This window comes from Epinephelus fuscoguttatus, linkage group LG2 (genome assembly GCF_011397635.1).
Source record: "Epinephelus fuscoguttatus linkage group LG2, E.fuscoguttatus.final_Chr_v1".
NCBI lineage: Eukaryota > Metazoa > Chordata > Actinopteri > Perciformes > Serranidae > Epinephelus > Epinephelus fuscoguttatus.
Genome location: NC_064753.1, coordinates 51,652,537 through 51,668,014, shown reverse-complemented (window position 1 = coordinate 51,668,014; position 15,478 = coordinate 51,652,537). Strand labels below are relative to the sequence as shown.

Here is a 15,478-nt window from a genome sequence, read left to right as displayed (position 1 = left end):
TTGTCACAGAACGTCCTGATCTCATCAATGGAGTCTTTCCCTAAGACACCCCCCCCCACACACACACACACACACACACATCGTCCTGCTGCCACAAATACACACCACAGCACCTAATGTGGATTAATCTGCCACTAAAAATAGAAAAATCATCCCTAACAAAGACACTGTTTCCTCCTGTGTTCCTCCTCAGGCTGCGACAAACATTCAGGTCGATCCTCTTCACTGTTTTCACTCTCATGTCTGTAGAGCAGCTGATTAGCTTAGCATAAAGTCTGAAAGCAGGGGGAAACAGATAGCTTAGCTTAGCATGAAGACTGGAGGTAGGGGGACGCAGCTAGCTTAGCTTAGCATAAAGACTGGAGGCAGGGGGACACAGCTAGCCTGGCTCCTCTGAAGCTGATGAACATGTTTTATCTGGAGAAAAGCTGAAGTATAAAAACAACGTCACACTCCTCCACCTGGTTCTTTATCAGCTCGGAGTGTCAGAGCATCGATCTTCTCCTCAACTCGTCACCAGTAAGCCAATGAGCCTGTTTCCCAAACAGTTTAACTGTGACCTCCTGAGACCCTGAGTCCTCACATGAGGACATCACATTTTAGGTCTCTTCTGTTCTGCTGCACTCAGACCTGTTGTCCTCGTCCGTGGACAGTTTTTTGTTCCATCTAGTGGGAGCAAAAACACAATGCTCTAATCCATTTAAAAACAAGATGACAGCCATCTCTGCCGAGTCAGTCTGCAGCTGATCCTGACATGAAAGTGGACATGGTCCAAAACCTGATCAGATGTTATGGTTAATTTATGATTAGTAATGTTTGTAGTTTGATATGACGACACGAGACTAATGTGAGCAACAGTAACAAGATAAGACGCTGTTAATTCGGAAGGACTCGTCTCTGGACACTGGGACTTTATTATTGTCTCTTTTAGTTACTAAATAAATAAATCACAGACTTTTGGATTTGTTACTTTGCTTGTAATTTGGTTTTTGCACATCGATGTCCAGTCATTAAAAAAGTTTTATACTTTCTTACACACTTGTGACGATTACCAATAAACCCACTGTCCTCATATGATCACATCGTTCTTTGTTCAAAAACTACTTCCTGTTTAAAGACAGTCTTGAGTGTTTTAGACTCATCAGGTCATATTGATCCCAAATAGCTCAGAGAAATTAAAAATTCAAACCAAACAAAATCTTTGAGTCTGAGCAGGTTAAAGTTTAAAAACCTTCCTGCGTGACCGTCTGCTGTCTGTAATGATTGATGAATGGATGATGTCATGACTGATGATGTAATGATTGATAAATAAATCTCCTGTGTGTTTCCTGGACACAAAAACTGTATGTTGTCACATTGTGAACGTTTCCAGTTGAGTGCTGTTGTTTGGCCTCCTGCTGTGTGTGTTTGATGTGTTTACTCCACAAGGTGACCGCCGGCCTCGTGTGTGTGTGTGTGTGTGTGTGTGTGTGTGTGTGTGTGTGTGTGTGTGTCCTCCTCCCTCTGCGTGCTGTCTAATATGTGACCGTTCAGTTCCCGTGGTGTCTCTTGTCTTTAATCTGCAGGTTGTGGGACATCCGGTGGAGACCTGGGGTCACTGTGTGATCGCTAAAGCTGCTCTGGGACACGTGAGGACGGGCTGCTCTGACCGTGGGACACGATGTGTGTCCAACACTGCTCAGATTAAGGGAAAGGGGTTAGAGCAGCTCAGCAGGTGCTTTCACAGCAGCAGGTAATCGTGTCAGACAGGTTGATGGCGCTCACTGTGCGCTGCTGTCCTGATCCTCATCGTCAAAGTCAAAGGGTTGCGCCGCTGCACCGTGATGACCCGCAGAACCCGCAGCCGCAGATACAGACTTCAAACACTCAGAGTTTTATTTCCCAACATGACACCGGAGCAGAAATAATCCACGACTCACTGACAGCTGATTGGTCACTTTTCAAAATATGTTTGTTTTCTTTTCTCTCTCAGGTTCGTCTGTTTCCTGTTGGATTCAACTAACTTTAATAAAACACCTCCACGTGTTCATTGTCTCACTCTGACATCACCTGAGGAGATTCAGACGGCACATCGCTGAGGCTGCGCCGCCATCTTGGATGAAACATATTTTCCTTGACCAGACGTCACTCAGCTCCGTCACCAGAGGAAACTGTTGCTACGTCATGTTCATATCAGCGTTTCTGCAGTGACGTAGTATCTGAGCTGACTGTCCTCTGCAGGTGGATGTGAAGGTGGATGATGTGACTCCTCCCATCGCTGTGTTTCCAGCAGCTGTTGAGGAACCAGTTGGTGTTTTGAAGCGACCAGTCGCTGTTTTTCCAGCAGGGATGGCGTCATGAAACCAGCTGTGCTTCATCGAGACATCACTGTGTCACCGAAAACAGGTGTTGTGAGCCATGACCAGGTGTTTTCATACGTTAACACAACGTCCTGAAACGAAAAGTTTTGTCGTGTCTGCGACACAATAACAAACAAATGTAACAAATCTGTGGTTTGTTGAACTTTATGATGTCAACTTGTGCTGTGGACACATGAAGGAGTTTTTGACCCTCTGCTGCTGCTGCTGCTGCTGCGTGCAAACAGGAAACCTGTCTGTATGGTGACGAGTGACATCATCAGGAGAGTTTTAGTTTTGGGTCACATTCAGACGCTCATCAGGTCACATGATCAAAATGTTAATGAAAGGAAGTGAAAAATAATTAATGTGCTGTGACTCAGAGTCATTCCACAGTCAGAAGACATTCAGTCTTCTTCGACTTGTGTCCTCCTCCTCCTCCTCCTCCTTCGAGTCTCATGAAGATCAGGCGGGAAGATTTTCAGTGATCCTGCAGACAAGCAAACAAACAAACAAACCGAGGACGGAGCATGTCTGTGGAAACTCTGAACCTGCTGAGTCTCTCTGAGACTTTCTGGAAGTTGCAGCCTGAGTTGACTCCACAAACGCCAACAGGTCTTTCTGTTGTCCTCTTGACTTCCTGTGCAGGCGGAGTCAGGCTGCTGAGAAGCAGAGCCAGACTCACATTACTGGAAGACTTCAGGAAACATCCCAGAGAACACGAGTCGGAACATTCAGTGTAACATCAGATAAACAGGAGACGCACCTGAACGCACCAGAGACAATTCCTGCATCCTTTGAGGTCCTGGAGATACGAGGTTTCAGACACCACGCTGCTGATGGTCTGGAGATAGGAGGTTTTTTCCTTTGTTTATGTGAGGTTTGATCAGGACGAACTCTGTTTAACTCTTTACTCCATACAGCCATCAGTGAAAACCTCGTATCTCCACTCAGATCAGCTGATGTGTTTCACACACTGCACACTGTGGCTAAGGGCGGGGCTTACACATGTATTTATTTTACCAACGATCCTTAAAGACAACATGGCGTCCACATTTTGGCAAGTTTCCAAATGGTAGTGATCAATTTTGGCAGTACATTTTTTAGAGAAAACATCAATTAATCAATCAATTTTATTTATAAAGCCCAATATCACAAATCACAATTTGCCTCACAGGGCTTTACAGCATACGACATCCCTCTGTCCTTATGACCCTCACAGCTGATCAGGAAAAACTCCCCAAAAAACCCTTTAACGGGGAAAAAAATGCACTCCAACTTTTGGCGAATTTGCCCTCAAAATATTTTCAGTTTTCTAAATTGTTGTGATAAATTCAGGCAATTTGAAAGAAAACATTTCTTCCAAATTTTGGCAACTCTGTAATTTTGTCAATAATTTTTGCCTTTTTTTTTATAGAAGACTGTTTTGGCAATACATTTTAAAACTGCCAAAATGACACTGTTTATCATGACCTGTAAAAACAGAAATTATCGATGGATCTTCAATTTCCCAACGGTCTTTGGACGCATCATGAGTCACACTTCTGAATCAAATCTGAGTTTAAACACTTTTTCACAAGTTTTTAAATCTAATAAGTGATTTATTGGGGGGGGGGGGTCATGGACCCCAGCCCCCCCCCCACTCTGATAAGTAAAGAACAGTCCCTCAGTAACTCTGATAAATAGTCTAACAATGAAAGATCAATTATCAGGACTATTCAAGTGTGTGTGTGTGTGTGTGTGTGTGTGTGTGCAGATTAGATGCAGGGCTGCAGCCTGTAGTCCCTCCTCCCCCTGCAGCTCTCCTCTATATATACACTGAGAGAGACGGAGAGGACGAGTTCTGCACCGACTCACAGAGGGAGTGTGTTCAGCAGAGAGGGAGAGCAGCCGAGAGACACACAGAGACACACTGAGACACACAGAGACACACAGAGACACACAGGGACACACAGAGACACACAGGGACACACAGAGACACACAGAGACACACAGGGACACAAAGGAACACACAGAGACACACTGAGACACACAGGGACACAAAGGGACACACTGAAGGAAGGAAAGTGGACTGGTTTGTTTCAGCTGTGAAGAAAGGACAGACAGAAGGACAGAAGGACAGACAGGTAACTCAGGTGTCTCCTCTGCCTCTCCCCTGATGATGGATGACTACACTCTTCCCTTCTGGATTTACCTGGGCGTTCTGACCGTGGTGGTCGGCGGGGTCATGAAGAAGATATTGGCGTCCCACCTGAGCGCCGCCCCCCCTCTGGTAGCGTGGCTGGGGGCCACTGTGCTGGTGGAGCGTCTGTGGGCGCTGTGCCTGCCGGCAGTGTTACTGCTGGCGGTGCTCGGCCTCGCCTGCTGCCTGTACTCCAGCACCAGGACCGGCCCGCCGCCCGCCATCCTGCCCACCCACGGCAAGGCCGTCCTCATCACAGGTAAGACCAGACTCCTCCCACTCTGTCAGGTGTGTGTGCAACAGCTGATGTGTTAGAATTTGTAGTTGGTAGCAGATCTTTGAGCTGGTGTTGGGTGTGAAGCTTGTGTGGTTTCATGTTTGGCGTCTTGAGTCCAACACCAACGTTAAAATCCTTCAGCTGATCTGAAAACCAGCAGAAATGGAGATACAAGGTTTCCACATGTTGTGGCTTTTGTTCTGAACTTCCTGTCAGTGTGATGCCTCAAAGTAAAGCTGATTTTATCTTTGGTGAAACTTCAGCAGCTTCTGTGAGAAAACAAGTCACAGCAGAGACTCACGGGCATCAAAGGGTTAATTCAACTTTGTGTTGTTCAAACTTTAAACTTAAAATGTGAAAATGTGAAATGTGAATTATAAATATGATGCCTCAAAAAGGTCTGCTCAGCTCGACTCGGAGGGAAACTGGACGTAAACGGGTTAAAAGTTTGTGATGTTTAGTGTTTAAATGATCGGTGACGAGGTCGCGGCACTGCTGAACCCACTGTACAGCACAGAGTGTGTGAGGAGTGTGTGTCACGGCGAATAAACTTTATGAACTGTTGGAGGCGGGGGGGGGGGGGGGTTCCCTGCACAATAAAACTCAGTGTGTGTGTGTGTGTGTGTGTGTGTGTGTGTGTGTGTTTTCACTGGTTACTGCTTCACTTTGTGTTATCAGAGCGCCGTGGAAATGAGTCTGATAACAACGCTGATTAGTTTATAGATCTGTGTGTGTGTGTGTGTGTGTGTGTGTGTGTGTGTGTGCACGCAGCCTCCATTCAGTCCTAATCGTGTTATTGTGGCCCCGGGGCCAGCTGGCCGGGCACTCTGTGTGTGTGTGTGTGTGTGTGTGTGTGTGTGTGTGTGTGTGTGTGTTAATGAGATAATCAGAGCTGCAGATTAATGTGTTCATAACGCCGCCCTGCCGCTCTCATGTCACCTGCTCAGTGGAAACTTTACTGAACTGTCCTCGGGGTACCTGACAGGTAGAGAGCGGCCGTCACCATGGAGACGGACAGACGCTTCAGCTGTTGTGTTGTTGGCTGCTGCGTCTCAGGGCTTTTAATTAAAGGTGCAACATGAAGGTGAATCAGTTAATCTGCCTGTGATTCTCTGGGTTCATCCCTTCATTGTCTGAGAAAGACTTCCTGTGGTAACGTCTGCAGAGATCTGGTTTCTGACCAACTCTCTGACTGATTATTAATCTGTGTGTTTCTGTCGAGGAGTCATAAAGGTCGCTCAGAGTTTGCTCAGTCAGCGCTGTTGTAGGTGCGACTTCCTGTTTGATGCTGGTTTGGGACCAGTACTGACCCAGTGTGTTCCTGTTTCCAGGAAATAGTCCCAGCCTCAAACTCTGTTGCTGCCAAACAAAAGAAGCTTTAAAATGACTCTGCTGTGTGATGACTGAGTGAGGAATGAATGAATGAATGAATGAATGAATGAAGTATGTATCACTGCCTCATGCTCACACATGTGAGTGTTAACATGAACCATGAAATGAAAGAATCCAGTGAACACATTTTCACACAGACAGAATAAACTCTTTACGTGCAGAGAAACATCCGCATGAATCCGTCTCAGTTTTTCCTTGTCACAGCTGCAGGACGTGTCGGCGTTTAGTCGAGTGGTTTCACGGCACATTAGCTGCGTGAAGTCACCAGAGTTTGTTGAGCACAGAAGAAAACGGGACTCTTTTCTTCTTTGACTGAATCACACCATCCAACACCATCTGTTCTCCTGCTGGACGCTGTTGAATCAGTCGAGCCGCTGTGACATCACACGTCTTCAGCTCCTGGATAAACATCACGTAACGCCTCATTCACGACACACACAGCTTCATTTAGGCTGGTTTTTTATTCAAGGCTTTTTTACTCAGATTTTAATAATAGCATTAAACTCCCCTCTAAACTGCTGTGGACTACTGAAATGCAAAACTATAAAATTAAGTTACAATAAATTTAAGTACTTTTACAGTGAGGTTTTTATTGTGATCAAGTTAAAAAAAAGTACTGTCACAATTAAGTTTAAAAAATACACTTATAATTAAGTTTTTAAAAAGTACTATTCTAATAAAGTTGAAGTGATCTTCTACTAAGTGTTTTACAATACTGTTATTAATAAAGTTTTAAATAGTACTGTTCTAATAAAGTTCAATAAACTTATTATAAAGTTAAATAAAGTACTGTTCTAATAAACTTTTAAAAGTAACCTTATAATAATGTTAAAGTAGTGTTAAAATAAAGTTAAATAATATACTGTAAAGTTTCTTTTACAGTATAACTGTAAAAACAGGTTGAACAAAATACTTTTATAATAAAGTTTAAAACAAAGTAATGTTATAATAAAGTTAAATGAAGTACTGTTATTATAAAGTTTTAAGAAGCACAGTTATAATATAATAGTATTGTTATAAAAAAGATAAAAACAATACTGATAAAATAAAGTTTTAAAGAGCAACTTTATAATGAAGTTAAAGTACTGTCATAATAAAGGTTTTTTGTCTTGTTGTAAAAAAGTTAAATAAAATATCATTATGATAAAGTTTAACAAAGTACTGTTGTAATCAAGTTAAATAAAGCACTGTTATAATAAAGTTAAATAAAGTACCGTTATAATAAAGTTAAATAAAGTACTGTTGTAATCAAATTAAATAAAGCACTGTTATAATAAAGTTAAATAAAGTACTGTTATGATAAAGTTAAATAAAATACTGTTATAATCAATTTGAATAAAGTACTGTTATAATAAAGTTAAATAAAGTACTGTTGTAATCAAATTAAATAAAGTACTGTTATAATAAAGTTAAATAAAGTACTGTTGTAATCAAATTAAATAAAGAACTGTTATAATAAAGTCAAATAAAGTACTGTTATGATAAAGTTAAATAAAGCACTGTTGTAATAAAGTTAAATAAAGTACTGTTGTAATCAAGTTAAATGAAGCACTGTTATAATAAAGTTAAATAAAGTATTATTGTAATCAAGTTAAATAAAGTACTGTTATAATCAAGTTAAATAAAGCACTGTTATAATAAAGTTAAATAAAGTACTGTTATAATCAAGTTAAATAAAGTACTGTTATAATAAAGTTAAATAAAGCACTGTTATAATCAAGTTAAATAAAGTGCTGTTATGATGAAGTTAAATAAAGCACTGTTATAGTCAAGTTAAATAAAGTACTGTTGTAATCAAGTTAAATAAAGTACTGTTATAATAAAGTTAAATAAAGCACTGTTATAATCAAGTTAAATAAAGTACTGTTGTAATAAAGTTAAATAAAGTACTGTTATAATAAAGTTAAATAAAGTACTGTTGTAATAAAGTTAAATAAAGTACTGTTATAATAAAGTTAAATAAAGCACTGTTATAATAAAGTTAAATAAAGTACTGATGTAATCAAGTTAAATAAAGTACTGTTGTAATAAAGTTAAATAAAGTACTGTTATAATAAAGTTAAATAAAGCCCTGTTATAATAAAGTTAAAGTACTGTTATAATAAAGTTAAATAAAGCACTTTTATAATCAAGTTAAATAAAGCCCTGTTATAATAAAGTTAAATAAAGCACTTTTATAATCAAGTTAAATAAAGCCCTGTTATAATAAAGTTAAATAAAGCACTGTTATAATAAAGTTAAATAAAGTACTGATGTAATCAAGTTAAATAAAGTACTGTTGTAATAAAGTTAAATAAAGTACTGTTATAATAAAGTTAAATAAAGCCCTGTTATAATAAAGTTAAAGTACTGTTATAATAAAGTTAAATAAAGCACTTTTATAATCAAGTTAAATAAAGCCCTGTTATAATAAAGTTAAAGTACTGTTATAATAAAGTTAAAGTACTGTTATGACAATGTTTTGTGGGTATTTTAGATACTGCATAAAATCGAAACAAATGTATATAGTTTAATAATAATAAGTAATTCATAATAAAGTTTTTTTAAAAGTACTGTAGTAAAAAAAGTTGAACAAAATCCTGTTAGATTTAAGTTTTTAAAAGTAATTTTATAATAAAGTTAAAGTATTGTTAAAATCAGGGTTCTGTGTGTGTGTGTGTGTGTGTGTGTGTGTGTGTGTGTGTGTGTGTGTGTGTGTGTGTGCGTGTGTGTGTGTGTGTGAGCTGCAGTACATCAAGTTTAATCCATTCATCACAAACACTGATTCACTCACTCATCAAGATTTGTGAGCTGTAGTGGACCTGATCCTGTCCTCAGTGATCCTGTCCTCAGTGGGACTGATGATGTCCTGAGGGGTTTGTGTTCCTGCAGCAGTGAGAGCGTCCTGACCTCATCTGGACCTGCTCCAGAGACAGCAGAGACAACAGAGACGGTGGACATGGCAGAGACAGCAGAGACAACAGAGACGACAGAGACAGCAGAGACAGCAGACACGGCAGAGACAGCAGAGACAACAGAGACGGCAGAAACAGCAGAGACAGCAGAGACAACAGAGACAGCAGAGACAACAGAGACGGTGGACATGGCAGAGACAGCAGAGACAACAGAGACGACAGAGACAGCAGACACGGCAGAGACAGCAGAGACAACAGAGACAGCAGAGACAACAGAGACAGCAGAGACAGCAGACACGGCAGAGACAGCAGAGACAACAGAGACGGCAGAAACAGCAGAGACAGCAGAGACAACAGAGACAGCAGAGACAGCAGAGACAGGTCCAGTCAGCTAATGTTCGACCCTGCGAACAGGATGTTTACAAGATGCTGATTGAATGATTCTAGATCCAAACCTCCTGCTTCATATTTCAGATTACTGTTTAACTGTAATACCAGATTGTGTGTTAACAGCCAGACACCATATTGTTTTCACACGGAAAACTGGCATCATGTGACCACCAGCGGGAGAGTTTATTGGTCTCTTGTGGCGCAGTGCATTCTGGTAGTTGTAGGTTTTCTACCTGTGGAGCAGAAGCAAACAGCCCCAGTCTGTTTTCTGTGTTATCTCAGTTAACTCTGGTCATGTTGAGTTAGTTTCTGCAGTGTTTTGTGTCTCTGTGTTGAACACAGCTCGCTGTAATGAGAGGAGGGAGGCGGCTCTTTGAAGCAGCTCCAGCTCTGCTGATGTGTGCAAACATTCTTAGACTTTGAACGAAGGTGTGGTCCACGTCTCCTCCAGTCACCTCCCACGCAGGAAGGAGTGTTTGTTTGATGAGGAGGAAAGAAATCTGGGTTACACAAACATCGCTGAGTGTTCACAGTCACACGATAGAAACAGGCTGTGTTCACTAACATTCAGTGTATAAATCACAGCTGCTGATTACAGACAGCGTGTGTTCACCAGGAACTCACTGTCGTCCTGTAAGGGAAAATAATGGTGTGGAAGTGATGTCACAGTTTAAACTGAGAGATAAACTGTGTATAAATCAGCTCCACATCATGTTTAACTGCTTTAATGTGGCTTCATCATCATCATCATCATCATCATCATTTAGTCAGCTATCAGCTCTGCAGTCATCTGGGAAACAAACGTTCAGTTTATTTTACACGTCTGTAACATCGGAGTCTTTTACATACGACGTGTCTGAAGTGACCTGAAGTGAACTGAAGTGACTTTATTCATTTAAACTCCAGGAAATGTATTTATGGTTCTGTAACAGCTGAATCTCTGTTTATCATCTATCACATCTCTTTATTACAGTTTAATCTCCTGAATGTTTCCTCGACTGGCTGATTAATTGTTTGGTTCAAGTTTCTTTTAACTTTAGTGGGGACACAGGTGTGTCGGAAGCGTCCCACAGGACGTCTGAACATCAGACAGTGTTCTACTGATATCAGTCTTCAGAGCGTCTGACGGACTCAGATCCTGTGTGCGTCTCTGTCTGTAGGAGACAGTGTTTATCATCAGAGGTGGAAACCTGACACTAACCAACAACACTTCTGATGAGACACGACTCAGGATTGTCTCCTACTGTCCCTCACTGAATCAACACCAGACGCATTTTGTCCCATGTTTTCATACTTCTGTGTCGAATCAACGGCCTACCTATGATATAGGCTGCGTGGACACGTGTCCCATGCCATACTCTACACTGTAGTCTGACATGCACAGCCCCACGTCACAGTGACGCAGACCTCCCGTCTGTCTCTGTGAGCTGAAACCATTTCCCTCAGTGGAAGCAATGATTTTTTTACTTTAATTTCACAGATCAGAAACAATAAATGGTGAAGACAACAGAGCCTCCACAGGATGGTAATTTAAAGTCCTGGGTGTGATTTATCCTGGCTTCATATGAGCACAGGAAACCTCTGCTCATCGCTAAGCTAATTTAAACAATGTAAAATGCCACAGGTTTGTGCTAATAACGTTAGCATGTTGTGTTCAGTATACAACAGTTGTTTTGTCAGTGAGTCCTGTGAGCTGTAATGGAGCTGACTTTGTAACGTTACTTTTGCTAAATGTTGCTGTTGTTCCTGGCTTCATATTAGAAGATGAAAAGTCAGTTAGCTGCTAGGCTAATTTATACAATGTAAAATGCAATAGGCTTGTGCTAATAATGTTAGCATGTTGTGTTCATGGGGAAGATGTGTCAAGTAAAAGACAAATGTTTTGTCTGTGAACTTTGTGAGTTATAAAGAAGGTGTTTTGTGCTCTCACATTTGAGATTGTCTCTGTGAGGCCATGTTTAATGTGTGTTTAATGTGTGTTTTGAGTCAGTCAAACATTAAATCACTGGAGAGGAGAGAAAACCAGATCATATTCACATATGAGAAACAAGGAGTGGGTCCTGTCAGGTACCAGGTGTCTGATGAACAAAGGACTCTGTTTGTTAGCAGTTTATTGGACGTTCATCAACTGAACTGTTTCTGATGACTCCAACCAGATCACATAGGTCTGAGTGTGTGCTGCATCCATCAGCCTCCACCCACAGACACATTCATCTGCTGGACTGATTAAGACTGACGGAGGTCTCAGTAATCTGACTCCACATATACTGCAGACTAAGCTCCTATTGGCCGAGCCCAACAGCTTCGGGAGGTCGTCTGGTGTCATGGCAACACAGTTCAAAATCCCTGAGACTTGCACACGGCCGTGTCCGAACGTCACCTCTCCGCACGCCTTTACAAGAAGCCGGGCATATTTGCATGTATGCAAACACAAAGAGGAGCAAACAGAGGGTTTATGCAACAGTTCCACTTCCTCCTGCGAGAGGCCGGTTCTCATGAATCCATGTTTCACTTCATTAGCAGACGAACTGTACTTTAGCTCTGATTACAGTCTGGACGCCGTCCCGCTCTGGCAGCCCGGCCAGCGCTGGCTCCCATCAAACAGGCGATATCTATGAAGAGATTTAAAACTGGTCCTGAGCCGAGATCTCAATCAACAGCTCGTTCTTAATTGGTTCTGCTGAAAGCTGCTGAAGGTCAGCGAGAGGTCACTCTGGAAATAAGAGCAGAGGCTGGAAAAAAGGCCCCAGTAAAGCTCTTAGAAAGCTAATTGGACTGTGGAACAAAGAGGAACATTCTTCGAAGGATGAGGGCTCGCTGACCAGCCAGCGCTGCAGGCTCTCCTGTCGAGGAAACCTCCAGAGCCTTCACACTCCCTGTTCTGTGGAGAACACTGGACCTGATCATCGAGGCCTCCCACTGTCCGAGGCTGAGTTGTAGTTCCACGTAGTTTTATGCAGTTCTACGTCGTTGGATGTCATTCCCTGTGGTCTCATGTAGTCTGAGTCAGCTGTCTCTGGACAGAGGAACTGGTCTCTGACTGGTAGTTTGGACAGAGTCTCAGGAGACGCTGGTCTCTGGTCCAAAGGTTCAGTTCCACAGCTGCACTAAAACCCGTCCAACAAAAACAAGAACACAAACTCAGCTGCTTCACTTTAAACTTCAAACTGTAAACTCTTCGTTCTGCTCAGTTCTGAGCTCAAAGTGTCGCTCATGGTTTCATCTGACTCGTCCTTTTGTTTTATCCTTTTATCATCTTCATGTTCTCTCTCCATCTCATGCTTTCCATCTTTTTTCTTTCCTTTGGTGCTTCCTTTTATCCTCCCCTCCTTCCTTCCTTCCTTCCTTCCTTCCCTTCCTTCCTTCCTTCCTTCCCTGCATTTAGTCTCATCTGACATTTTTTACTTTCCCTCCTTTTTTGTTCTTTCCCACTTTCATACCTTCATCCCATCAACATTTCCTCCGTCTCACATTCTCGTCTCTCCTGTCTCTCATCACTCCCTCTCTCCCTTTCTTGAAGTTCTTCTCTCCGTCACATGACCTCAGCCGAAGGTTCATTGGAGTTCATCTTTCTGGACGTTCAGAGCCAATCAGAGGAAGAGAAGCTGCGAGTCACTCAAACACTCGTCTGATAACACATTGATAAGAGCCGTCAGTCCTCACACAGCGTGTTACATAACATCTCCTCTGAAGAGTTCTCCAAGATCATCATTTGTTCCTGCTCCTGTCACACGACCTCTGCTCACAGTTGGACCGCAGAACGACTTTCCATCCGATGAAGCAATGAAGACCTCCAGCGTGTGGTCATGTTGTGTTCGCACAGAAAATCACTTCACAGCAACAGAACAAACAACATGAGAACCAGAAATGTGGTTTGAATTTTAGAAACATGGCAGAGGCCACCATGAGGACACCAGCACAAGAACGCCAGCGTGAGAACAGAAGTGTGGGTTAATATCTGCTGTCATCACATCTCTTTGACATCACTATCCAAAACCTGAAGCCTTCTCAGGGATTGTTAGAACCTCCCCAAACCTAACAACTGTCCTCTGTATCCTCCCGAGGGACCCTCAGAACTTCATTAAGGACCACTAGAACCTCTTCAAGGTCCCCAAGAGCCCTGTTTGAGGATCCTAGAACCTCACCATGATCCTCTACAACTGTTTCAAGGTTCCTTACAACTTCCTCCTCCTACCTAATCACTGATCCCATAACCTCATCAAGGACCCCCAGAATTCCATCCCCAGTACCTCAAACACCATCAGGTAGAACACTGAGGTGGAACGTCTCCTCACATTACGATGTTCTGAGGTGAACTCTGTGTGACCCCCTCCTCAGTCCCTCTCCTGGCTCCGCCCCTCAGTCGTCCTGTGTGAATGATGACGTTCTCCTCTGACAGCAGCAATTAGCTCTTCATGTGCTGCTGTCAGAGCACTGATGACTTCCAGGTGGATCTCTGTGCTGTACAATGAAACGTCCTGACCTCTCAGCCGCAGCACATGGCTCTCATCGTTCCTCTCTGAAGCCTTTTAATAAAACATGGAGTGCAAACCACAACAGAACCCTCAAACACTCAGACGTTCTTCCAACTGTTGATTTAAACTTTTAACATCGTGCTCACAGACAGCTGATGATGGATCGTCACATGGACTCTAATCTCAGCAGATACAGTATCTCAGAGTTCAGCTCTCGTCCGTCAGACAGATGAACAGCCACGTGATGAAATAAAAACACTCGAGAAAATACTTCTGAACTTTAAATCACTCAGTTCTCATTTATCTGATGTTCCAGGTCTTCTGACACTCTCACACACACGTTCCACAGCTCACTGCACCTGGAATCTCCGAGCATTCGTGTCCTGACACACCGAGCTGATGGGCGCTCACTGTCGGCTCATCAGTTGGCGTCTGTCGCTATAGTTTTTGTGGCGTGTCGTCAGCCCTGGTTGTCAGGTTTTCTTCAGCTGATTGAGCGTGTTGAATCTGCTTTAGAGACAACAGAGTGGAGAGACAGGAGACAGGAAGGCCTCAGATTGTGAGATCAACTCAGAAGAGAAGTGATGAAAGGAAACAGACGACTAAAGTCCAGATGGAGTGAGACCAAAACAAACCTGTTACATTAGGTCAGATTATCTTTTCTCCACTGAGCTCTGTAGCAGAAACCGTTTGTGACTGTTTGTGTTCTTTGGCTCACAGGAAATATCATTTATTCTTTCAGCATGAGGTTGTTAATGAGCTAACTGGCTAACTAGCATCGTGAATCCATCCTGTCGTTCTCCCTGTTTCTCTTTCTAAATGATGAACACAGACGACAGCCATCTGCTGCTGTGGAGAGTTATTTCCTGTCACACAGCCGCAGGTCGTACGTGATGGTTGGTTCTTGTCATGTGTCTGTGAAAACATTCAATCACTGCCAGGTTAGGAAACATGTTAGCATGCTCCTTCCACCACCATCAAACCTCCAAAGGATCCCAACTCCATGTAGGCTGCCACCTCATCCTCGGGCTCAGGCAAAGTGTCATGGCTGGAGTCCTCCACGTCGGTGACCAATGTGACCACGGGGTCAAAGGTTACACTGGTGTCAAAATACTATACACATACTGCACATCTTTTTACTGCACTTTATTATGACAGATTAAAAACAGATTGTTGTTCTCACCTGCTGCCCGACTGGAGCTCAGTTTTACCATCAGTTGATATAAAAATACATATTTTTATCCGTTACACAGCTGTGTGCAGGTCACCCATCGGGCACCTGACCCGGCGCAGGACTCTGATCTGATCTCTGAACAGTTAGCAGTGATCTCTCTGTGCCGACTGTGAACCTGTGGATCATAGACTCTGAAGGTGGAGCGGCTGTGTGCAGATGTGGAGGATGTTGAGGCCTCCGCCCAGAGACAGATGTGTGTTTTGACCTCTCAGTGCTCGTCTGTCTCTGCACACATCCCCGTTTATTTCTTCATCCGAGGGGCCCCTCGGAGCCAGTTTCGTAACGCTGCTCCTCCTCG

At 42.7% G+C, this 15,478-nt stretch overlaps 1 protein-coding gene across 1 annotated transcript in view; it reads left to right on the top strand.

Annotated features, from left to right (window-relative positions):
• Nucleotides 1–4,163: 4,163 nt before the first annotated feature.
• hsd11b2 (hydroxysteroid (11-beta) dehydrogenase 2) overlaps nt 4,164–15,478 on the top strand; it is a 33,558-nt gene continuing 22,243 nt past the window's right edge. The window contains exon 1 of the mRNA XM_049594871.1: nt 4,164–4,777. Coding sequence (XP_049450828.1) covers nt 4,495–4,777 — 283 coding nt within the window. The 5' untranslated portion in view covers nt 4,164–4,494. The remainder of the gene's footprint in view (nt 4,778–15,478) is intronic.